The sequence below is a fragment of the Eumetopias jubatus genome, unplaced genomic scaffold (genome assembly GCF_037043125.1).
Source record: "Eumetopias jubatus isolate StellerSeaLion01/CBP00866 unplaced genomic scaffold, mEumJub1_p1.0 scaffold_11, whole genome shotgun sequence".
Classification (NCBI taxonomy): domain Eukaryota; kingdom Metazoa; phylum Chordata; class Mammalia; order Carnivora; family Otariidae; genus Eumetopias; species Eumetopias jubatus.
This window is the reverse complement of record NW_028274817.1, coordinates 24,788,303-24,814,149: the sequence shown is the minus strand read 5'-3', so window position 1 is coordinate 24,814,149 and position 25,847 is coordinate 24,788,303. Positions and strand designations below refer to the sequence as shown.

Below are 25,847 nucleotides of genomic sequence, written 5' to 3'. Positions count from 1 at the left end.
GCATAAAATACTATGTAAAAGTAAGATAATGATAAATTATTACTATTATATCATAAAAATGGATAAAGGGCAATATGATGCTCCTTAATATTCAGAGCAACTTAAATTCACAGGCGAGAGATGCAAGCAATTCCCTGCATCAAAAGAGATCTTTGTAAAACACTTTTTTAATGATAGAATGCCCTAATAGGGAATCAGACTTAATTATGGATATCTCACCACTCCCTTCATATGACATTTATTGTATTTGTTATAACATTGCCAATCATGTCTTGTTGCCGAAATCTTCCAGATAAAGATAAATGGGCAGTAACAAAGGATGGCTAATACTGTATCTTTATTGTTACTTTTTCAGTCAAGTGGCTGTAATGATAAGGCAGTTTCCAAAAAGAGAGTTTGAAGAACTACAATGGTTATAGAAAATAATCTAGGTTTGAAATAAAAAAAACCCAAATGGCTTATGATTTAAGGCAGGCTGAATTCATTTTAATACAGAAGCAGTTTAAGGCAAGTATGGTGGGGAAAATCCTACTTGTCAAGAGACCTTTCCTCTAGTTCACATTCTATGTTGATTTACCTCCATGTCCTTGGGCAAGTTTGCTTTGCCCAAACCTTGGCTCTTGCCTCTTTAAAACTGAAGTGCTTATTTATTTGAAAACAAAAACAAATGCACACACACACACAAATAAAACTATCCACACAAAAACACGTACCTGGGAATTATTCTCTACTTCTAGAAAGATTAAGCAGACAGGGCAGGCATCTTGTTTTGTAGAAAGAATGGGGTTTTGGCTTCATACACACCTGGGTTTGAATCCCAGCTCTGCCATGTTAACTTTGTGTCTTTGGGCTAGTTATTTAACCTCCATGAATTTCTGTTTTCTCATTAGTAAAATGGGGCTAATATGATCTATCACTCAGCTGCTACTGCTAATGAGTAAATAAGAGAGAGACTTAAGGGTCAAGGACTCAACAAATGTTAACTTTCTTCTCAAATCTGATCCTTGGCTTTATTACATTTACAGATGTATCCTCTTGTAGTCCAAATGAACTGTAGGCCAGCTTTTGATTATCTCCATAAGCAGATACTGATTTTTAAATTCTTCTGGGAACTTCCCCTAGGTTTCCTGTGATGGTTTACTTTTATCTGTCAATGTGGTGGGGCTATAGTACCCAGTTATTCAGATACTAATCCAGGTGTTGCTGTGGAGGCATTCTGTAGATGTGGTTAATATCTACACTTAGTTGACCTTAAGTAAAGGAGATTACCCTTGATAATGTGGGAGGGCCTCATGCAATTAGTTGAAAGACCTTAAGAGCAAAACTGAAGTTTCTCTGAGGAAGAAGGAATTCTGTTTCAATACTGCAGAGGTAGCATCAACTCCTTCCCAAGAGATTGCAGTTTACCAGTCTCTACAGGTTTGAACTTGCCAACCCCACAATCACGTAAGCCAGTTCTTGAAATCTCTCTTTCTCTCTCTCATGTATACATTTATACATATGTATGTACACACATATACACACACAGGTTCCGTTTCTCTGGAGAAACCTGACTGATTTTTCCTCTTCCCATCTAGCTGGTATATACAGTAAACACATTCAGACTGACTCATTAATTGCCACAGAGGTGGAAGGTGGCTCTGTGGTCAAAATTCTATCTAATCATTCCAATGCCAAATTGCATGTTCCCTGGATCATTAATTCTTTGGGATTTTCCCCACCACAAATGATCTCCATTGGCATAGGTCATTAAGAACAGGTTATCAAGTCATATGATAGTGAGTACAAAATACCCAAGGGGGAGGACCTATTTGTCTGGAGACTTGTCAATCCATAATAAGTCAGAACAGTCCTAACCACAGATGGAAGACTATTGAGGCCAATGCAAAATGCTTATTTCTGCCTTACGGTATCCATAAATCCACAAACTCTTGAGGGGAATCAGAGTGAATTCCCTGTTTCATTTTCTAAAGTCTTCCAAACAAAGTTCCTGAGACCTTTAATGCTTCTCAAGAATCTTCTAAGAAGGTCAGCACTTCACCTATTGTGCTTATCACTAGCTGAACTATAATATAAAAAGTTCTCTTTCAAAACTTTCCTGAGCACCTGTTATATAATCTAAGTTGAAGGTGGCTAATCATAGAAGATATGAGCCAGATTACTTGGGTTCAAATTCTGGGCTTGACCCTTATTAGCTGTGTTAATTTGGATACGTTTTCTCATCTGCGAAATGGGGAAGATGATAATAATCCTTCCTATCTCATAAAGCTGTTGTGAGGATGACACAGATCAACACTTATGAAAATGCCTGGCATACAGTAGATATTCATACATATTCATTTTCCTTTAGAATTGCCTTTTTCTTCTATTCTGCTACTTTGGCCTCTCCCAATCTGCATGCCTCATGTCTTCTTACTTTTAGAGGGCTCCTTCTTCCACTGCCATCCTTCCTCCTGCTTTTTATACATCACTTTGGTCCCATGACCTAGACTTTTCCTGGTTCTCTAGGGAAAGTTGTCAATTAACTTGTTCAAATGGATGATAATGGGGGTAATTAGTTCTACATCCCACATAACATATTTGCATTTAACTGGGACTTTTAGAGTCAACAGCTTAACTCAAAGCAGTGATGCCATTGGTGGGAATTACAGGCAAGGGGGGCAGACAGGTTGGACTGAGATTTGGAGACAGAGGGCCCCTTACAGCATCTCACCTATCACACTCTGTCTACTGGGTATTTAAATGCTAATCTCAGCCTTTCTAGAATCCTTTTGCTCTCAGGTATAGTTTCCTTATGATACTCTGCTTTTGAAATGTACTTACTCAGTCTGAGGGAGCAAGAAGCAGAGACATATAAATGGAAACTCCCATCACACTGTCACTTTATGTCCAGGACATGACAGTGGGACAGTCTGCTTGGCATTTGGGGCACAGATTTTGAATGCTTACACCCTTTGTGGAGCATGAGGGGAGAGTTATTGCCAGAGGGGATTCTGGCTTTATTTGTCATCTACATAAACCTAGTTCTCACAGAGAGCTCAGCAGACGAGGGTTATGGCATTTTACTTAAAACAAAAAACACAAAAATGATGACAAAAATTGTTCCTCTTTAATGTTTTTGGTAAACTGGAAATAGAAATTTTTAGGTTTTTTAAGCCTTGTTTCTTTTAAGCTCTTTTGTAAATACCAAATAATTCCCTGAAACCTTTCTACACATGCTAAAAAATCCCTAAAGGCCCATGAGTTCTCCAAGAGAGGTCAAATGTCTCTGAGGGCATATTCTGTTTAAAGAAATAATCCATTTCTCAATTTCTGGCACATGGTTGAACATGCTGGCAAGGGAGAGGCCACTTCTGTGTACCAGTTACTGGTGAGGGAACTACCAAAATTGTATCATTCAATCTAATTGGGAGAAAGGTCCTTTTGAATTGGTAGAGAGCTCCAATTATGGACTTTTTGAAAGGAAATGTACTTTTTATTGCATATATACATATATATGCAATGGATGTGTGTGTGTGTGTGTGTGTGTGTATTCAGACTATCTGTACCCAGACTAGTTTTGCTGAGTTTGTTCTAATAAATAGATGGCTAGTTAAGAATTAGCAATATAATTTACATACAAATCATTCATAGGATTTACTGAAGTCTTAGAAATGGTTTGTTTTTCTTAAGTATGTTAAAACTTTTCCTTATTAGCTTCTTTAACCAATTTTTATAAGCATTTTCTTGATGGGCAGTTGAAAAAAATAAATTCAGCATAGCCCAGGTTGAATACTTAACAATTCTGAAGATGTTAGAATTAATAAGGTTTGATTGTAGGTTCTTGAAAGAAGATGGTCTCTCACACTGTGATAAGAGTTCCAAGCCAACATCTCTTTATGTGACTCCTGAAGCAGCTTGTCACGAGTAGTTCATTTTAAGGGTAGCCATCTGGAGACTAGGGCACCTCAAGGCCATTATTACAATGCTCCTGAGAGTCATAAATAGGTATACCTTTAAGCCGGACACATGGGCCTATTGACTCAAATACTCTGAACAAAAGTCTATCTAAATGATAGACAAAATGTCTACCTAAATGAGAAACAGAAATGTTTTTGTGAGCAAATCCTTTTCTGGGATGAAAAGATTTTACTTAGTGGTCTTGCTTCTCGGGTCTCAGAGAACCTGAGAAGCCCTTAGAGAGTAGCCTGGTGGTTGGTGTTGAGGTTAAATCACTACAGTTATATAGACACCGAAGGGAATTGGTTAGGCTGACCATGCTTGTCAATCAGGTGCAGCCATTAGTAAAATAGGCCTAGGGAGGACACATTAAAAATAAATATCTTAATGAGGCTGAAATCTGTGTTTTTGGAAGAAACCTTTTGGACATCTTCATTTCTGAAATATTTTGAGGCTGCCATGGAAGAACAGCCTAAGTGCTCCATGGCTCCCTCTTTTTGATCTGCATCATCACACTGAATTTTGAAGCCAGATTGATAAATGGAATTGGATGAAGGCTAGGAAACTTTCCACATGGCCAGGGCCTTGAGAAGACTTGAGTAATAGTGCATGGTTAGAAGAGAAATTTGATTTGATTTAGTTGGGGAACAGAGGAAATAAATATCACCAATGACTTTTCAAAATACAGCTAGAAGGAAGATGGGCTTACAAAGACTGTATCGTCTAAGCCCTGGTTTGACTCATAGCTAGAAGTCAGTATTTGGCCCCCGCAATGATTAGAAGCAATACTGACGTACCTTCCATCTTGCCGGCTGATGGTAAACCCATAATCACTGTGGTGCAAGAAACTAACATTCACCCCTACTAGAGGGGTTCCATCTACGGCCACCACTTGGCCTCGAATCACACAAGCACGCCTGCAACACAAGATCAAAGGCAAATATAAAAGCATGTTGAAACTGGATTCCAGAAGCCAAGATGGAGACACTTTGGAAAACACAGTAAAGTATAACAAACAATAATTTCACCAACCCAGTAGTAACTACTAATAACATTTTGAGGATGGCATGTATATCTTTTTTACCCATCAAAATTGGGATTATACTCAGTACAGATCTGCATCCTCATATTTTTAACAGTATATAATTAACATTGTCCAATGTAATCAGAAATTCCTTTGTGTTTATACAATATAGCCTTCAAACAGCATTCCTTAAATTTAATCCATTCCTTATTTTAGGACACTTTGTAGTTCCTTAACTTTTCCAGAATTGAGTATCTTATTATTTCCTGGGGAGATGGTCCTAGTTGTGGAAGAATATTTTTCTCTTATTAAAATTAAAATTCATTACATTAGTTAATACATAAATATATAGTACATATGACTAAAGTCTCTGCTCACCACCTCCCTCTCCCAGTTGTTGGGTCTTCTCCTCAGAGGTAATCAGCAACATCATTTTGTTGTGTGCATTTTCTATGCATTTACATACATAGGTGTGAACATTTTTAAGGCTCTTGATACATATTGCCAAATTGCCTTTTCTGGAAAAACAATTTAAAAAAAAAAGCCAACTTACTTGGATAAATTTTAAGAGTTAATCTGCAAGAGACATGGTCCTTGGCTATGGTATTGTTTCTCTTGCCTAATTGAAATAAAATATTTCAGGTGATTTTCCCTTTAAACAAAGGAGTTCCATCCTTGCCAAAAAATGGGATTCTATTAAACTAGTCCCTAAACAGGGCTGTCTCCCAGACATAGTCCACTAAAATGTGTACACTTTCAGCTCTAGCCTGACCAAGTTGTAACAAATTTCAGGAGCTTGACAGTTAAGAAGAGGGCCCAGAAGCAAATTCCGATCAAAGATTTTTCACTGGTCTGCCATTATTGGGGGCAGCAGGGGTTGGGGGTGAGTTTTTTAACCACTTGGGGAGGGGGGAGTCCAACCCTAGTTTTGGCAGCCCTGAGCTCAAGAATGTGCATTTTATACCTGGAGCTGGTAGTGTTGAGGAAGGTTGAGCAAGTTCAGTGATTTTTTTTTTTTCCTAGCGAGTTAATGTCATTTTTTCACCAAGCAGGATTCAGTAGATCAGGGAATCTTAATCTTGGATTAAAGAGGGCCATGTTATTTAGGAAAACATGACTTTCCAAAGTAACCATGATAATTTCACCCTAGCATGATAACTTCTTCAAACAGAATTAGCAAGTTGAGGCAACATATCTAAAGGCTCATGGCTACAAAGATCATTTGAGAGAGAGAGAAAAAAATTGAAAAAAATCAAAAGACAGGTACCAGCCAAAGTTTGTTTTATATGTTATAGCCAATAAACTCCCCACTAAGTTCTATCACACAGAGGAATTGGATGTAAGTTTTGCTAATAGGATTTAACCTGCATTACCTAAGGCCTTCCCCCAAAACAAACTACAAGCCATTAAGTACTACCCAAAAGTAAGCTAGTATAACTATTGCTATTGTTGTATTGAGCTCTCAGACCAACATCTCTAATTTTGACATAGATCAGTGGCTTTCTTCTTTCCAATGAGCTGTACATTTTATGAGTTCTATAAATTATGGTTCCAAATGGTATGCAAATTGGCATATTGGCACTTGCTTTACCTTGTCTGATTCTCCCAGTCTCTTTTGGGGAGATTTTGAAAGTTTGAGATTTTGAAATCCCATTTGTTCTAATAGAGAAGACATTTATTTGAAAGTCAATGAGTTCTGGATTTTGAACTAATCCTGACAGATCTGGTCCCAGGTTCTAAGTCCAATGTAACAAGAAATGAAAATGAAAGGATGTTGGGCGCCTGGGTGGCTCAGTCGGTTAAGCGACTGCCTTTGGCTCAGGGCATGATCCTGGAGTCCCGGGATCGAGTCCCGCATCGGGCTCCCTGCTCGGCGGGGAGTCTGCTTCTCCCTCTCACCCTCTTCCCTCTCGCGCTCTCTATCTCTCATTCTCTCCCTCTCAAATAAATAAAATCTTAAAAAAAAAATAAAATAATGCTTAATTTATAAAAAAAAAGAAAATGAAAGGATGTTTCTAGTTTTATACAGTAACCTTTTGAAGGTCTTTATAAAACAAAATTTGACAAGCAGGGTATAGAAGAAGTAGAAGCAAGCTGAGAAAATCTCCTCCAAACTATTTAGTGATTGGAGCTAGAAGGGCTGAGAAGAGGCACAGGAAAATCAGTTAAACATGGCTTCCTGGGCCCTAAGAGCTGACTGCTTTTTGTGGGGGCATGGGGTAACTTCACAAACTTACCAAGGTTCTACCAGTTAACAAGGTGGCCTTTGCAACAATAAAGCCTAGCTAGGTGGTCGCTGATTCCCTTTTGGCAGGACAATTCCACACTTACTCATTTTATTTGTTCATATTACTCTAGACATTGTATCTTCCCACAGCTATACTAGGCTCAATTATTTTTGTTTTTATTTTGTCAAGCCTAGTTGGCATTATTTGCTTATATTTTATGACAGACACAGACCTGTCTCTTCTCTTTGCTGCTCTTTTATTTTCTATACAGTTTATATTTATGAAGGATCCAGGCTGGTGAGTGAAAGTCTCATAAAAGTCATCATTATTCTGTGCATTTCTCTTGTATTCCTCTCTTCCTTCATTCTGTATCTCATTCTGAGTAGACTTGTTTTTTGACTCTTCTGCTCTTTAATATTCCTCATATTTTATGAAGCACACAGATTTGTGTGGTAACGACTCATCAAAGTCATCATTATTCAAGACATTGTCTACCTGTTCTTCTCATTCATTTCACTCTTCATCATTCATAAATAATGCACAGACTTGTCTTTCAACTACCCTATTTTTTGTTTCTCATATTTTATGATGCACACCAAATTGTAGCATATGATAAAGCCCCATAAAACTTATTATTCTACATTTATCAGCATTGAGCTCTCTTTGTAATGTATTAGGGCTTAAATGTTCTAAGATTCCCTGTATCTTGCTGCATTTGCTCCCATTATTTACACACTCCGTGTCATCTATTTTTCACAAGAATAACTCTCAGCTCCTTTCATTCCTGGATTACTAGTACTTACTGTAATCTTTGACCAACATCAGTCATCCTGTGTCAGTGGAAGTTGTCTAAATTTCAGGACAGTATTAAAGTATTCTTTTTTAATTAGCAGTAATCTTGATTGGCACTGCATGCAGAAATCTAGGGAAAACATCTTCCCAGGCAAACTCTCCACTTCAGAAAGAAAGCTCTTGAGTCTACTTGCTTCCCCCAGGGTACTCCTGCTCCAGATGGCCCTTAGGGAGCCTTCATATATACTCCTACAAGTATGGTGTACTGTGCCACTTTGCTTAGCTCAACTGCTATTTTGTGCACTCCTGGCTTCTGAATTCAATTATGGTAGCCTTGTATCTACTTTATTTTTCCTGAGTCACACGGCCACTAAAATGTAGTCTCTCCCCCTTTTATATCATCTGTTCGCATTGTGCTTCTCATATCCAAGGCAGCCTGTATAATTCATATTTTTCCTAGCTTAGGTCCTTGTTGAAGGAGTGAGCTGGATATGGCGGAGGTCTGTCTTTGGTAGTGCCACAATCCTACATTCTGTGCTTTTCATCATTCCCATTGTGATGCCTCCCAGTTTCCTTGCCCAGAGAGTCTCTGGAGTCTCCAAATCACCACCTAAAGGAAGTATTCATACCTGGCCTGTCCTTGGCCCATCTTGGGGAAACATCTTGAATTCTTAAATTTTTTGCCACATCAAACTACCCTCAACCTGAGTCCTAATCCTTCAAGGACCTGTCTTTTTCTGAAACCTTTTCCCATTAAGTATACAGAACTCTTCTGAGTCTTCCAAACGAGCTAATAGAGGCTACTCTCTGGATGGTCATAAAGCTGGCCCTGCGCATTTGTGTGCCCAGTGTGACTGTCTTGGGTGTTGGTTGTGTGTGTGTGTTCGTGTACTCTCAATGGCAGGTACTGTATGCTTTCTATCTTTGCTTGGGGCTCACTCTCCTTTGATTCACAGATGTGGCTGGAATGCTTTCCTTCCTTGAATCTTTAAAAACAAGAATGTCTCCCTGCTGTTCTGGGGTAGAGCAAGATAACTTGAACTCAGACAGACATGACCAACGTGACTTTAGAAACGCGTATGGGGATAGATCACCACTCACAAGTGTTTCTTTTCCCGTTCTCTGGAGAGTACAGCCTGCCAAGCTGTCTACTTGTTGTCACTATGCTGAAGCAGCAACCCCAAAGGAACTGCTTCTCCCTTTAACTAAATGCTGAATCCTGTAGGTGTTTGGAGCTTGGTCTGAAAAGCAGGGCATCCTGGGAAATGCGAGTCAGAATACACTTTACCCAGAGCCTTATTTAACTAACAAGCTGCTTGTTAGAACCTTCTGATGCAAAAGGTCTAATTCATTCTGTATTTGCTATTTTCATGGCATAGTCTAATTATCCCTAGCCTCCAATAAACTCTTGGTTCCATTCTCCTCTTTTCTTGTTTGTTGTCTTTTGTCTTCAGTGTCAAATTTCCAATATTCATTCACCACCTCAGGCAAAAACATTAACCTCAAGCACAAGAGTTGGTTTGAAAAACAACACTGAAAACTAAATTGCTGAAAGAAGACGTAATTTACTGCATTGTGTTTCTGATTAAAATCTTTCGCAAGGAAAATGAGGCCCAGGGTGGGGAAGTTACAACTCTTTGCTTTTGTTGTTAACAGGAGCATAAGCATCCTTTGAAGGGTAACATTCAAAATCAAGGTCCTGGCCAGCAGGGGATCTAGCAACAGTTGGGCAGGTTACGTTGTTTTCTCCATAGAACAGATGAAATCCTTTCCAGAGCTGACAGCTCTGGTCAAGAGATAGCATTGAGAAGGACTGGGCTGCGAGAAGCCACGAGAATGCGCTGCTCTCTAGTGCTGGAATCCTGCCCTGTAAATTCCTCCAGGAGTTCTTATTTGGTTCAAGTCTCCAAGGGACAGAAACCTGCTGCACATAGGTGTGGTTCAATGGTTCTCCTGACATCTCTGCAGGCTTATTAGACTGTAAAGTTCCACAGCTGTAGATGGTATCACTTGGGCTAAAGCAGCTTATCCGCTGCCATCATGCAATGAGTACAGGAGCTTCTCTTTATAAAGGAGTGTCATCTGGGGACTGTGATCCTGGTCCTCAGTCCTTCCTGGTAATCTTTCTTGCATACAGATCAGTGGTTCTCAGACTTGATCACACACCAGAATCACCTGGAGCGCTTGGTGAAACAGTGGGCTGCCCCCCCCGGGGGGGTTTCCGATTCACAGGTCTGGAATGGGGCCCTAAGAATGTGCATTCCTAGCAAGTTCCCAGGGGATGCTGATGCTGCCAGTCTAAAGACTGAACTTTGAGAACCACTGTTTTAGTGAAAGCAAGACCAGAACACGGTCAGCCAGTTAAGAGGTATGAACTCCCCAAGAGGGAGGCATGGGACATAAACTGCACAAAGGCAGGCGAGTCACTAACTGGTTCACAATTGCGTGGTTATGAAATAAATCCGTGAGGCATGAATTTGTAACTCCTCCATATAAACCTCTGGAAAAGAGTCTGCCAAATTGTAGTTTGGGGAGTCAGGTTGAAACTATCATGACAAAGTGGTGGTTGGAGGACAAGATGAACTGTAGGGTCCCTTCCAAATCCAGAGATTATAAAATGAAACAATGTTTTAACCTGATACTTGTCTCAAATAAGTGTCAATTTTTCCTCCATCCTTATTATTCTCCTTAGACAGTGCTCAGATGCATGTTATCACACTTGTTCTAGCCTGTCTTGGATGAGAGTTATATATGTGTCTGTCTTTTCTATTAGATCGTCTACTCCAGGGCAAAGACTGTGATTTTCCTCTCTGTGTCCTCCCCAGTGCCCGGTGTACACGGTGCCTGCTCGAGAAAGCTATACAGAATTCCAACTCAAATATTTTTATATGAAGATATAAGATACTTGCAACCTACCCTCATGACACTGCTTCAAAGGTTTCAGAGGCGACTTTGAGGTTGCTGCACGACAGATGTCTTAGAGTTCATTTATTAGAAGCCAGCATTCTGGATTGTGCATTGTGACTTTCTCATCATGAGAGTTTTGTTTGATAATTGACTACTTCAGGGAATTAAATAGTACCCCTGTGTTTGGGAAGAATGAATGAATAGTCCTCCTCAAATGCTTAATTTATGGACACTAACCCCATTATTCCTTTATATATTACCATATAATTACGATGTGGTATTTCATAATTTAAATACATTTGAGGGTTTCTAATATTCAGATATTTGGGGGGTTTCCACACAACACATGCTGGGTTTTTGATATATGTTAGCTAAGCTGGTACAGCACCACGAAAACATTTAATGTTATAGCATAAACCCGATTTCATGTTCTGAAAGTGCGAATGCAGTGAACGTTCATATGCAAACCCAATAAAATCTCATTAGTTTTTACTTAAATAGAGCAGGTTGATTTAATCCCACTCAGTTGGTCACTAGCCCAAATAAATAATACCCACTAAATGGGTAACATTAAAAGCAGCTGGAAGCATTACCCATCAACATTCTAGGACTCTGGGAAAGGTGGTGCTATTGAAAATGCAGATAGCTTTTTAAGCAGAATTATTTTCCTCATGGCTAGTGATGTTTCAAGTAAAACAAAATGGGGGCACTCACCCTGAGGACGGTGGCTATTTTCCCATCTGCCCTGGTAATTGCTTGTCAAAAGCAGGCTTGCTTTGGATGCCTGAGATCCCCAAGGTAATGGGAAAAAGATCAAGTGTTTTGAAGCAATAAGAAAACTGAGGACACAGTCACATTTTCAGGACCACATAAGTGCCAGATTGTTTCATTTAGACGCATGATTATTTTTGTCCAGAATTTGAATCCTGAAATATTTGTCCTGTAAGCCCTTGCAACTCTCAAACAGTCCCAAGTTTGTTTTTATTTGGTTTGGTTCGGTTTGGGTTTTTTTTTGGATGGTTTTACACATTACTCAAATGGTTTCTTTGTAATCAGCTCTATGGGGTTTTATTAACCTCATTAACCTTTCATGTCACTTCTCTGCGAAGCTGCCCTTCAAATAATGGCTAGTCATTAAATATAGGGGAAGTCTGTCTAGTTGGTTATAGCCTGGCCCGGGATTACTCTCCCTTCCACAGAGGAAAACTTGGGGCCTTAGCTCCACCCACAGCAGTTCGAGGTCTGGCTCACTAGTTGCCCGCGCTGACTTTTCTCTGTCCTAGTTCCAGCCACCTCACAAAGGTGCCATGACAATAAAATAACCCAGTAAAATGATTGTCTTTTGAATTGTATCTTTCTAATTACATTCTCTTATGTACCCTGGTATTTATTAAATATATATAATGTATACAAATATATAGACAAATTTGTATCAATAAAATATTTATGAAGCACTTATGGGTCAGTTACTACACTGAGCACTTTTCTTATTTCATTTAATATCGATATCACCCTGGGTAGGTACAACCATTAGCCCTGTTTTAAAAATAAGGAAACAGATCCAGAGAGGTTAAAACACACACACACACTCAAAACTTGCTCAAGATAACACAGCTAGAAGGTGGTGGAGGCCCTTTGACCTGGATTCTAAGGGCCCTGAACTATACCGCAGATCTTTCTTAAAATGCGGCTACAAAGGAAAAGAAAGTTGGAACTCACCTACAAGGACGGTGCTTTTGTTATCCATAGGACATCAGTTCCTGTGGACACTGATGAACTGCTGAGTACTTTCTATGTGCAGGGTGTGCAGAGGAGATGAGCTAACCCCTGTCATTCACTCCTCCCCAAACTTGCATTTACTCTGCCCTCTCTCGGGACAAATTGAGATGCTAGAACGGGCTAGAGACACAGCAAGCAAATAGTATGGCTAAGAAGTAAGTAATAAGGATTTGAGCCTCTTGAATTTCTTAATGGAGCAGTAAGATGGATAAAATATTAGAAAATACCTATCCATACTGAGATAAGCTGTAGATTGACAGCTCCTGGTATCACTGATCACAGTTATTAAGCATCTCAGAGCATCTGAGTTTCAAAATACCACAGATAATCAACTGAACAGCCTTTTGAAGATCTGTGCTCTGATTTCTTTTTATTCTTCGTTGCCCAAGAACATTTGCAAGGAAGTGAAAATCACACGTCCTTTCTTTTTGGTACCTTTAGGTGTTGACTGCTGATTTCAGGAGCTAGTCAGCACTATAAATCTTGGAACCTTCAGCACTTTGTAATTTTTGTAATGCATTTCCTAAACTTTAGCATCAGACAAAAGAGTTGTCTGAAAAATCAGAAGATCCTGTCTTCACATGAGTAACACCTTTCATATAAATGAGATCAAAGTGCTTTATTAACAAGTAGCAATGATCTTCCTTCCCACTTAGGACAACAACTGAGAAGTGATAAGCAAAGGAGGTTGCTCAGGACGAGCAACATGGTAAGACACACAGAATCACAGGGAATTGTGATGGAGCCAAACCACACCTGGGACTCCTTTTGCAAATGTGGGCAGATCATGTGCAGTGCCTCCCTTCAGAAAGAAAGGTGAACAAGGGAGAGATTTGTGGATGCTGATGCCGTAGAAAGAGCTTCCCCCAGTCCTTAATGTATTCAATTTATTCAGTGATTGTTGCATTGTGTGTTTATCAACCCCTAGTTGTGTATCTGGTATAATGTTTTTTCATGTTCCTAGATTAAAACTACACAAAAACCTGCCATTAGCAAATAGACTTGGAGATCCTTAACCAACAGATTCATGAGAAAGTTAAACACAAAACATACAGATTCAAATTTGTACCATCAGCCAAATTACAAATGATAATGTTACAGACCTCCTGGGGGTGACCTGTGTGTAGACTCATCTGTGTGTTACTTCCATGAATGCTTGAATCCTGTAATAACATTGGATTTCCTTAATAAATATTCTAAAATGTAAGATTTTCTTGCCTCTTCTTTTTCCTAATTCCAAATCAGCAAGTGTTTCTATATATTTAATTCCTTTTGGGTTCAACAGTAATTGATGAAGATCTGTTATTTTTTTTCATGACTAAACAGTCTAGGGCTGTTGCTGATTTCTCTTTCTAGAGGCTATTCAGTTTGTCTGAGGTATTCAAATGTTTTCAATGTGCTCCTAGAGGAGAGGCACCCCATCACCTTATCAAGAAAACCTAGTACAGTAACCAGTGTGTAGTAATTCCTTGAGAAAGGTTTGTTTTATCTTTTCATATAATGTCACAGAATCTTGATTAGTGGGCCCCTACAAGTCTCCGTCAGGCCCTGGCTTGTGTGACAATCTGTTGCTTAAGGGTCCAAGGTCTCTGCTCGAGTGTCATTTCCCCAGAGAGGCTTTCCTGGACCACTTGGTCTAAAATGGTCACTCTCTGTCCTTAACCTTTCTTTGTGTCACTTGAAAGTACTTATACCTACCTGACGTGTACCTTTTTTCATTATCATTCTTCCTCACTAAGACTGTATGGGGAAGGCCCCTTGTCTGCTCTAGCCCAGAGCCTAGGACAGTGCCCGTCACCACATGGGATAATTGAACCAAGTAAACATTGTGATGTTCATCGATCTCAAGAGTGAAATGATTAATCTTCCTCAATGTGGATTATTTTGAAAGAAACTGTAGGATCCATCATTATAAATGATGCCCAAGTATTGTTAATGGGAATTTTTTCATTGTGGTAAATGAGAATTTGTTTGATGATTGGTTTTTTTCCCATTGAATTCATCTGTTTAATACAAACATTTTAAATTGTAGAAAAAAATTACTTACAGCCCCACCTTTCAAAGGACGGAACTTCTTGCAAATAGTTACACTGCTCACGGTACAAATAAGCTTTGTGTTTTTCTTGCAAATCATCAATAGTCTCCTGTTTGTGTCAAGTTTAGCACCTCTTCATGCTCACCTGAGTTAATTAGTCCCATCTCTGAGCTACAGCTGAAAACTTCCAGGTCAGTCTCACTTCTGTCATTGTTTAATGACTTTGTCTCATTTGCTAGAATACCTCTTGTCTTACATCCACTTAGGTTCAAAGTAGTTGAATTTGAGACCCCAGAGTTGATGAACTCCAAGCTCCCTCAAAAACCTGATGTTTCATAATCTGCAGAACTTATTGCAAATTATAATTAATTTAATTATTTATGCATTTACTTGATGTTTGACTGCCTCTACCATTAGATTATGAGGGGAGTTCTGTGCATAAAGGGATGCTGTTCCTTTCGTTTCCTTTCATTCACACAGTTCCTGGCACACAGTGGGTACTCAAGAAATACCTGTTGAATAAATGAGTGAATACATATCCTCATCACTTTTTAAAACATGAGCTGACATCAGGATATTATACTACATTAGGGATGGCAGAGGAATTTGGTATCTCTTCTAGAAAAATTTAAAGTCCTTGGTTACTCTGGAAATACTAATAGTTCAATAAAATACAAATTTTAAAAACCAGTAATTAGTTTCCTCTCAAGTATGGTTATTCTTAAGTCCTAGTCTCCATTCATGATCTGCCGTTTCTGTAGCAATGACCCATCTTCCTGCAACTTCCCCCCTTAACCTGACTCTTGATTCAATAACTCATTTTGCCATTCACAGGATTTCAAATGGTATAAATTCCCAGCTCAACTCAGTACAGAAAAGTATGTTTTATTAAACAAGTTATGATAAGTAATTATGGCTGTTAGCAGGTATCATGAATAATCAGGAGCATGAATCAAGGTTTTAATATTGAGTGGGGTGTAGTAAAGGAGGGGGAAGGCTTGTGTCAGTAGAGTTTGCCAAGAATGCCACACTCAAGGCACTGGAGTACCTCAATTTGTTCCGGGCACTTGTCTTTGTTTTTCTTATGAGATGGAATAATGACACATACCCAAGTGAGCCAGTTAACAGCAGCCTTCACACAGGCTTCTTGATATTGTTCCTTATTTTCTAATTTTTCCTTGGTTCTAAATTTTGATTATCTAGCCCATTGAAGGCAGAGAGGATTATTGATGCTTATACAAAGTTATAAATGATGTCAATTATGGGCAGGCTCTGACAGTGGTGGAATGTCTCATAAGGTAAAAAAAAAAAAGTAATTACTTTGCTACTGCTAGATAATCACTTCATCTTTTATGAATTTGTTCCTGTGCTATTTGGAGAACAGTAATCTTACCTTTAGGCTGGTTCTACATTTGGGAATTGACTTATTTGAGGTCCTAATATCATCTATGTGTTCTAGGCAACAAAAATGCGTTCTTTATGAGCAAATATGAGAAGAACACTTCCATATTACCACAACTAAGTCACTCGCTCATCCTTGACTTGCTTTTTGCTAGGTGCTGTGTTAGAATCTGGGGGTACAGTGGTATGGTAGATTAAATGGCCACAAATTCTTTGATACTTCTTTCATCAAGAGGGGGGATCTATGTCCCCGACTTTGAATCTGGGCGAGCTCTGTGACTGATACAACTAACTGTATGTAATGTTAAGTGACACTATTAAAATTTCTGGACACGGGCCTTACGAGACTGGCATCCTCCATTTTTTGTCTCTTGGAATGCTCCCTCTTGGAGCCCTGAGCTACCATATACGAGGCTGACTGCCATGCCAATAGTAAGCCCAAGTAGAAAGGCTGTATGGAGAAAGAGAGAGTCCCAGCTGCTGTCCAGCTCTTCCAGCCCCCACCTATTTAAGATATCCTACCTGAGAGCCCAACCATCATGGAAAACAGACAAACCATTCTGGCCATGCTCTGTGTGAATTTCTGACCCGCAGAATCATGAAATATAATAATAAAATTTATTTTAATCCATTATGTTTTGGAGTAGTTTTCTACGCAGCAACAGATAATCAAAACAAGGAACACATCAGACTTGGTCCTTGTCCTCACAGAACTTAAGACTTAGCAATTAGGACAATCCAGAGCTAATACTGTGTATATCCCAGAGTAGAGCAAGAAATTGAAATATAGCAACTTCATAGAAACTAGAAGAAACCTACCACTGTGTTTAACCTCTTCACTTTGGAGCCTGTTAACAGTGCTGTTATGTGCTTAATGCTATATTAAGTCTGGTCACCACTCTAGAACTTTTCAATTAAGGGTAGGCATTCTAACTGGAGTGGGCAAAAGAAGCTGCCATAAGCTGCACCCAGCAGCGTTGTTGCAAATTTTTAGATCTTTAAATTGGTCTTAAAACTTTCCTAAGTGATAAACACAATAGTCAGATGCCTCTCAACAGACACACTCTTGTCCTAAAAGTGGACATTTTGCTTCTCCTATGGCGGGCCCTGAATTAGCTGATTGATGAGATGTGATACCCTAGGATAAAATCCACAACCTCAAGGGAGCCTAAGGTGTGAGGCAGAGTGGATGCCAACTCTTCCCAAGGTAAACACAGGTACCCTAGTGAATTAAGGGTGGAAATATCATTGCATTAACGTGATTTCCAGTTCATGACCAGTCATCTTTTTTCTCTTTTTAAACCAAGATAGTTAAGGCCCCAAATTAAGTAAAATGATAAGATTAGATTTGTGAGGACCCTGAGGGAAAGAGATTAGAAAGGAAAAACCAAACACTTGAGGTCTTTCCAAGGAAGACTATAGAAGCTGTGTAGTCCAGGGGTGACAACCCCAAATACCAAGCAGGGCCAGGCATGCCAGTGAAAGGGAGGGAAGTGAGCCAGGTGTAAGGGAACCAGTGAAGGGGGAGCTAGAAAGCCACGTCATAGCCCATCCAGACAGGCAGTGGCCCTCCACTCCACACCTCTTACGCCATGCCTGTGGGTGCAGAGATGTGAAGCATTGTACATTTTCTAAAGAAGGAATGTATTCCTTCTATACATTCCAATTTTTATGGGAGATCTTCTAATTTCTAAATATTGGGCCGAACAAACTACATCTGTGGGCTGATATGAAGCAACCTCCGATGTCGATGCCTGACATGGATTAATGTGGGGTCAGCCTCTCATGGGCCAGACCTTGCTGTCAGCCGTTGCACTCACCCTGGTAGGATCTGGTTTTTTAAATGCACTTCTCCATTAGTGATGGCGAGTGAAATGTCTGGCTTTGCAAATTACTGCTGTCGTTTAGTTTAATGTACTCTTGTTTTTACATATTTATAAAAACCTTTTACATTATTAATAGTGATTAAATGCTTAGACACTGAAGATCAATAATGCTGCTGTTCACCTATTTACATTATTAAAAAGTAATAAGTCATACAGGGCATGTATAATATGTGGTTTACTTTGTAGTCATGTTTGGAGCAGATTGAAAAAATGAAAGAAACTCAGGCTACTGGGTAAAACGTATTTGGGAAAAAACCAGTAGCTGAGGTGGGCTTGCTAGAGATGTGACAGTGCGCAGGTTACATGCTCACAGTGACATTATGCTCTCATGGGGCACAGGAGGTACACATTTCATGGGCTCTCATGTGCCGGTGTAGCACGCTTATGACAACAAAAGCTAGTCTCACTTGGATGCACAAGGATGAACAGATATTTAACCTCTGTGTGTCCTTGCAACAATTAAGTCACCTGCGTGCCACTGTCTTTAGCACTAAAGGCTTCTGGTGGTGGCAACACTCAGCAGAGAGTCATCTGTGGGGTCACATTTTGCCAGCAGGCAAATGAGCCCCTTGACAATGTTCTCTTCATCTGCTTATCCGACTAGCTCTCAATTATGTGACAAAAGCAGAAAGGCAGAGTGGGTCACCTGATTTTAGCACAGCAATGTTCTAGATCTGTCACAGACAGGGATATCTAAGGGCCGTAAGTCTTTTCAGGGTTAGCTAGCCTAGCCTTCTAAATAGCCAAAGGGGCTCGGCATGGTGGTTCAGAGGTCAGGCTCTCAGTACCAGTCTGTCTGGGTTCAAATCCTGGCTCTGACACTCGTGGGTTGTGACCGTGGGCAAGTCCCCTACTTGGCACCCGGTTCTGGTTTCCTCACCTGGAAAGTAGGCATAACGACAGTGTCTGCCACATAGAGTTTTGGTAAGGATTAAATGAGATAGCCCAGGGAGGAGCTCAGTAAGAGACCTGACACATAATAAATGCTTGAGAACAATTTACATCCAGCAAAGGGCCCATTTTTACCCGGCATTCAATTGTGTTCTTCTACCAACAGGAAGTTCATTAACACTGGTTTGTAGTTTGCAAAAATGCCACTGAAATGCATTAAATGGAGCTGGATTTTTAAACTTCACTCTGTTTTTTTTTTTTTTTCCTTGTGTTGACCCAGATGCAACTTCTTCAGCAGAAATTAGAGCCAAGTCGCCAGGTTTATTTAAGGACAAGCTGAAATGGGGTGGCTGTGGTGTAAGAGAAATGTTACCAGAGTTGCTACGCTACAAACTTGGTGGCTGTGTGATGTTGGGCAAGTTACTTGACCTCTCTGGGCCTGTTTCCTCATACAGAAAATGTGCTAATACAAATCGCCACTTCACAGGGATACTATGAGGATAAAATGCAATGAGGCATGTTTGAGGGCTTTGCAAATGAAAAGGTACTATTTTAGATGTAAGAGCTTGTAACTATTATTCTTTATATATGGGATTGGAGTCAGATTGATTTTACCCAGAGTGACACTGCATGTGCTGATCTTTTAGGGAAGGTGGAGTGAGATCGCTTGTCCTCAACTCTATCCCTTGGAAAAGGCCTGCACCTTTTCTGACAGACTCGATAGGTCTCTAATAGCTGAGACCACTGGATGAAGGGGACCCGTCGTTCTGAATTCCATTGTGACATACAGAGCCAAATGATAACTTGGAGCATTTTACAAAAGAATGAGGACAACTCAATCAAACCAGGAGAAGAAGAAGGGCCTTAGCCACAACAGGTAATCGGTTTGTTTGCTCTGCCAGGGCTTGCAAATATGGCTGAAGCCTGAAGCTGAACCGCAGGGGTGCCTGTCTATCTTGGCTTTGCAAAGTTTATGGCTCGGAGGACATCCTGGTCCTGCTCTGGGTCACAACGACTTGTCTCCTGCCTCTCTCGGCTCCTGACCTTCTCCCTTGAGTTTGTGGAGTCATTTAACAGACCTCCATGTCATGGAGGTTGTTATTTCTTCCACTTATTTCTTCTTGTTGTTGTTTAGACTCACTTTCCCTGAGCATGGACAAAGCTGCAGAGTGATGACTTCCCTCTACCTTCATTAGGAGAATGGGGGTAATGGCTGCATTTTGTTCCTTTTGTTTCTCTGCTGTACAATCCCTAAGCCTCCACCATCTAAATAATGACTTTGACTGCAGCGCCCCCCCGAAAGTTACCCCAGAGTTGTTACTGGGCTGGGAGAAACACTTCAGAATGGGGATAACTGAGTCTCTTGGGAGAACTCAAACTTCGACTAGATCCCCTGGCAGAACAGGCCTTTCTTGTGACGCGTTGGCATTTGGGTTTTGGGTTCTGTCAGACACCTAAAAGGTCACAACAGCCCAATAATAAAAAAACAATGAGGAAGTCTTAAGTTTCAGTATCAGTTCTTGTATACAATCTGTGGAAAGGATGCTGAATGTTTTACATTTCCACGCACATGTTTTTTTTTTTTTTCCTTTTGTACTTTGTATAGGTCCAGATGGAGTTGTCATTTTCTTAGATTGTCACTCATATTAATATAAAATCTTGACTGAGTTTTCTCTTGGGGACTGATCACACCCACCAGCATGCAACAAAGTGGGTGGGATGTAGACAGGGGCTCCTGGAGATACTCTGCATGATTTTTGAATTCCCATTTGTAATAGTCTGGAAAGTAGTGAAACATCTGCTTGTGGAATGAGCAAAGGAGGACATTTTTAAGAGACTAGAAATGTTGACTTCAGTGACTTATTTATGTCTAGTGCTAATTAGTAAAATATATCATTGCTGAAGATGAAGCAGAGAATAACAATGAGCAAATTCATGTGATTACACTTCAAATAAGTAAGTTAATTTAAAAAATTTATTTACCTACTGCGTTGGGCTTTGGTCTTAGGTCTTTAGTGACAATTCATGCATTTGAGCTTTCCTAGAAGACAAACTTTCTTTTTTTAAAAATTTTATTTATTTATTTTAGAGAGTGAGAGAGCGAGAGTGAGTGTGAGTGGGAGGAGGGGTAGAGGGAGAGAGAGAATGCCACACAGACTCTGCGCTGAGTATGGAACCCCACAGAGAGCTGGGTCCCATGACCCCGAGATCATGACCTGAGCTGAAATCAAGAGTCAGACACTTAACCGACTGAACCACCCAGGCGCCCCTAGAAGACAGATTTTCACAAGTCTTGCATTTCACATTAGGATGTCAAATTCACCCAACTCTTTCATATAGAAACATTTTACATCACAGAATAAAATTCAAATTTAGCTTTTGAAATTCAAGGGTTTTCAAGAGATCAATCCAGAAGCTAAATAATAAATTTGCAAATTATACTTCAATTGTTTTTGTCATTTAAAGCCCCACCTATACTTTACTACAAGTAATACACATTGTATGTGTGTGTGTGTGTGTGTGTGTGTGTGTGTGTGTGTGTGTGTGTATACACAGTTGACCCTTGAACAACACAGGAGTTAGAGGTGCCAACCCCCCATGCAGTTGAAAATCCACATATGACTTTTGACTCCTCAAAAACTTAACTACTAATAGCTTACTGTTGACCGGAAGCCGTACTGATAACAGAAACAGCTGATTAATGCATATTTTGTATGTTATATGTATTGTATACTATATTGTTACAATAAAGTAAGCTAGAGAAAAAAATGTTATCAAGACAATCATAAGGAAAATACATTTACAGTACTGTACTATAAAAAGTCCGCATATAAATGGATCTATGCAATTCAAACTTGTTCAAGGGTCAACTGTACACACACACACACACACACACACACAACACACACACACACACACATTTATCCTTTATGATAAAGAATCTCAAGAAATGACTTCTCTCTCTTAACTAATCAGTAAGGTCTTACGTATTCCAGAGAAGCCTAAAAAAGAAATCGGTATGTACTGTGTGGAATGGAAAGTAGCCTGATCTTTAGAAGGTATCTTCCTTTCACAGTTAAGAAAAACATGACCACTGTTTATTAAGAAATAAAATAAATACATATATACCTGCTGTCAAATGAGATCTCTGGAGTAATGACGTGAGTACTGTCCTTGCCAATGAGGAATTTGATTCGATCATAGAAGAGTCTTGAGGTGTGCTGAGAGAAGAGGGGTTGGCTTTGCTGAATGAGGTCAAGAGGATCTGGTGAGCCCTGACAGAGAGGACTTACATAACAGTTGCTTTGTTGACAACAATCAGGGTCCACACAGTCCGTCAAACCATCTGGAAAAAAAAATCATTTTTTTTTGAAATTTAGCTTTAAGAGAAACAACATTGTTTAAAATACACACAAATGGAGAAAAACCTAGAATACAGATGAAGGTAACCATCCATGTTTTGAATTTAGAATCTATTAAATTCATATGTTTCTCATGAAAACTTACTCTGAGTTTAGATGGCACAAAGTATTTTGCTCACAAATCTTTCTTCCCTGAATTCTTGAGCATTTATGGGCCATACCACATTGTTTACATTTGGATAGAGAATTCATGAAGTATCACTCTCTTTAGAAGTTTCCTTCTCCCTCAGCAAGACCATTCCTCCAGAATAGCAATGATTCTTCTAATTCTTTTGAATTTCTCACACCATGTACATTTATGAGCACACAATTAACAAATGCTAGCCAACCTGAATTTGTTTGCATTTTTTTAAAACATTGAATATTCTTGTCTAGTGGTGATTCTCAAAACAGGTTGATATTCTCACAGTGAGAAAGTGTCTGGAGCGGGGCAGTGATTCTCAAATGTGCAGTCATTTATCTGGGGAGCTTATGAAATATGCATATTCTTGAGCCCCACCTACTAAATCAGAATTTTTTTGAGCCCAGGATTTTGCAGATTTAATCTGGGTGATTCTGGATGATTCTGAAGCACACTAATGTTTCAGAACCTTTTTTTTTTTGGAATTTGAAAAGGCAACTAGAGCTTACTTGTTCCTAACAGCAGTTATTTGATGAAAGTACTAATAAATCTCAGGTATATGAATGTGACAAGTTGCTCTCTTTCATTTCCTAGGCCTTCACTGTTTACTCTAGACTCCTGACTCCATGGTTGTACCAATAAAAAACAATCGCATACAGGTTTCATTCTTTGGTAGAGGAATTGACGAAGGGCACAGGGGTTGCAAGAGAAGGGGTTACGTTGAGAATCTAGTAGGCGCAAAACACTGTTAGGTGACTGGGGAAGTAAAGAGAGAAGATACTTTTCCTGTTTTTGGGAGCTCGGAGCTGAGTAGGAGAAATAGGCGTATAAACAGCTGACTCTTACACTAGTTAAAAGTGCAGTAAGTGTGATAGGAGTCTACGTGCAAAAAGAAGGAATGGGAGTGATTAACTGAGCATATGGACACTCCATTCCACACCCAATAAGCAAAAAAAAAAAAAAAAAAAAAAAAATTAAAGTCCTTCCAAGGTCCTTAGAGCAGACAAGTGGCTCTAATTTAGATGTTTAACAAGAGTAAATATAAAGATGCTAATCTTCTTGGCTGGCTGTGGAATAGGGAGGTTCAGATGGCTCACCTGCTCCTTAGGGCCGCTTGCAGCAAGTTACCAGCCCTGGCTTCCTGCCGCTCTTTCGCTTGCTCCCTCTCCCTGATGCGCTGCTCCCGGGGAGCCAGAGGGGGCGTACTACAGCTCGGGGGCAATGAAAGCCAGGAACACCCAGAGAGAAGACGTTTGAACAGCTGCCCTAGGGCACCCAAGAAATATTTTTCCCCACATGAGGTCCGTTCAAATTCCCTGTGCCATAGACACTACTTTGATCTAAAATGCAGTTTGCTGCTTTCTTGCCTTCCCGGTTTGTTCAGTGCATTTTGCCCTGATTTCTACTTCTCTGTAGACCTTTTTCTTTTTCACCGATGACCAACTTTTAAGTGTGGATGTGTTCCAGTAAGAAGTCCCTTTCTGCTCTCCTTTCTCCCCTCATTCAGCAAATCATATTAACAGATTTTCTATAGATTTTAGATGCCACCGCCACCTCTCCAATATGTTGTTGTCAGTCTCCTATTAGCACATTATCTCTTTACTCAGCTAATCAAACATCTGGATGCACTGCAAAGCTGCCAAAAATATCAGGCTGTTTAAAAGAGTTCTCTGATGTCTGGAATTGGTGCATAATACACTGCACAAGGAAAAACCGCTTTTTCAAATGGGCAGTCACCTTTATCTTTCAGTTGGTAACAAATGGATTAGTGATCATCGGATCGGGCACTCGCAGGTTTCAACCTGTCAGCCACACAATTTGAACTTAGTTTTGAAAAGAAGTCGATTTTAAATAAATAGAAACGCCAAATGGCTTTCAAAACTGAATTCTGAAACCAAACACAGAGCCAATTCAAAACTGGGACTCACATTCTCATCCAGTCAGGGGCTATAAATTCCGAGCTAAAGCTTCATATTTAATAATTGCCTATTATAGAGCGCTGACCCTCTAAGACCTCTGTTTTCTGAGAGAACAGTGAGACTTCTGTTGAATCGAGAAAGGCTACAGGCAGGCAGCCCAATAATGGTATGCAACCCCCAAATTAGAATTCATAGGTAAGCCCAATCCATGGGCAAAGATCTACTTACCAATTATCACATTGGCTAACACTCCATACAGTATGTCTAGACTGTTACAAAGAAGTGCAAATGACAGTCACACTGCATGTGTGGGTTTCTTTCTTTCTTTTTTGGGGGGGACTATTACCAGTTCTTTTATTGTTCTAAAGTGGCAGCTGTGACACCCTCCTGACAGCAAGGTTCAGGGTATCAGATAGGAACAGATCAAACGTTCACTGATTTTACTTTTTGGGCCTGTTCCTTTTTACAAGGAATAAAAATAAAAGCCAAAAGAGAAGGAGGTTAAATTATCTTGAAAGACTAAACACGGCATGCACTGATCCCAGCTTTGCCAACCAGTTAGGGGCGATGCCAGTAGGCTCAAGTGGGGCTGATAAAGATCAAGGACACTGGTGGCTTTCGTATATGTTCCAGTAATTTACTATTAAACTTTTACTTACTAGATGGATGCCCGTGGATGAAAGAACGATCGGACAAGGAATATGAATAATAGACGGAAAACCCACACTATTCTTATCCTTAAAATGAATCCGTAAATATATCTCCTTTTAGGGACAACATTCATATTACCACCTTGAGAGAGACGGACAGCTAGTTCATGATAGAGTATCCAAAAGGATTCGGAAACATGTATAATCAGTTAATATGCCAGGTGTGGCCCGAGGTACTTCCACATCTACGATTTCAACTAATCCCTACAACAACCTTCTTAGGTAGACATTCTCATCTTCATTTACACATAAAGGAGGGGAGGCCAAATGTGGTTGCCCAGTTGGGAGAAATGTGAGAGTCATATCAACTCCCTGTGTTCTGACTACAAATCACGTGGTCAGCAGCAGCATCTAAACGGTATTACTAGTATGACCGGGGCTTCCAAGTACCTGACTAATGTAGGGATTTAGAGCACACACAGAGTGGTTAAGGTCAAAAAAGCAGACTACAATTCTCATCTTACTTCACCACTCACAGTCTAAATGATCCTGGACAAATCATTTCATCTCTTGGATTCTCAACTTCTCACCTACAAGACGGGGATTATAAAATTGCCTACCCCACAGAACTGTTGAAAGGATCACATGCTATAATAATCATAAAGAGTTTGCCATCAACCAAGTTCTATGCTGTACAGACTGCGAAGAGTCTAGGGATAGATTCCTAAGGATAGATGCCAATGGTGTGCAGTGGCAGCTAACAATGTTCAGACCCATTTCTATTGACGGTGCTTTATCACCGGCCAGAGGGCAATTAACTGCCATGTAGCATATTCAGTTTGTTGGAATGTGT

The 25,847-nt window shown here is 39.9% G+C and overlaps 1 protein-coding gene across 4 annotated transcripts in view; it reads right to left on the bottom strand.

The window, feature by feature from the left end:
* The window catches only part of TENM1 (teneurin transmembrane protein 1), a 541,361-nt gene that overhangs the window by 139,613 nt on the left and 375,901 nt on the right, over positions 1–25,847 (bottom strand). For all 4 annotated transcript variants that reach the window (XM_028122679.1, XM_028122680.1, XM_028122681.1 and 1 more), the window contains 2 exons: positions 22,012–22,228; positions 4,737–4,856 (listed from right to left, as the gene is read on the bottom strand). In XM_028122679.1, coding sequence (XP_027978480.1) covers positions 4,737–4,856; positions 22,012–22,228 — 337 coding nt within the window. The remainder of the gene's footprint in view (positions 1–4,736; positions 4,857–22,011; positions 22,229–25,847) is intronic.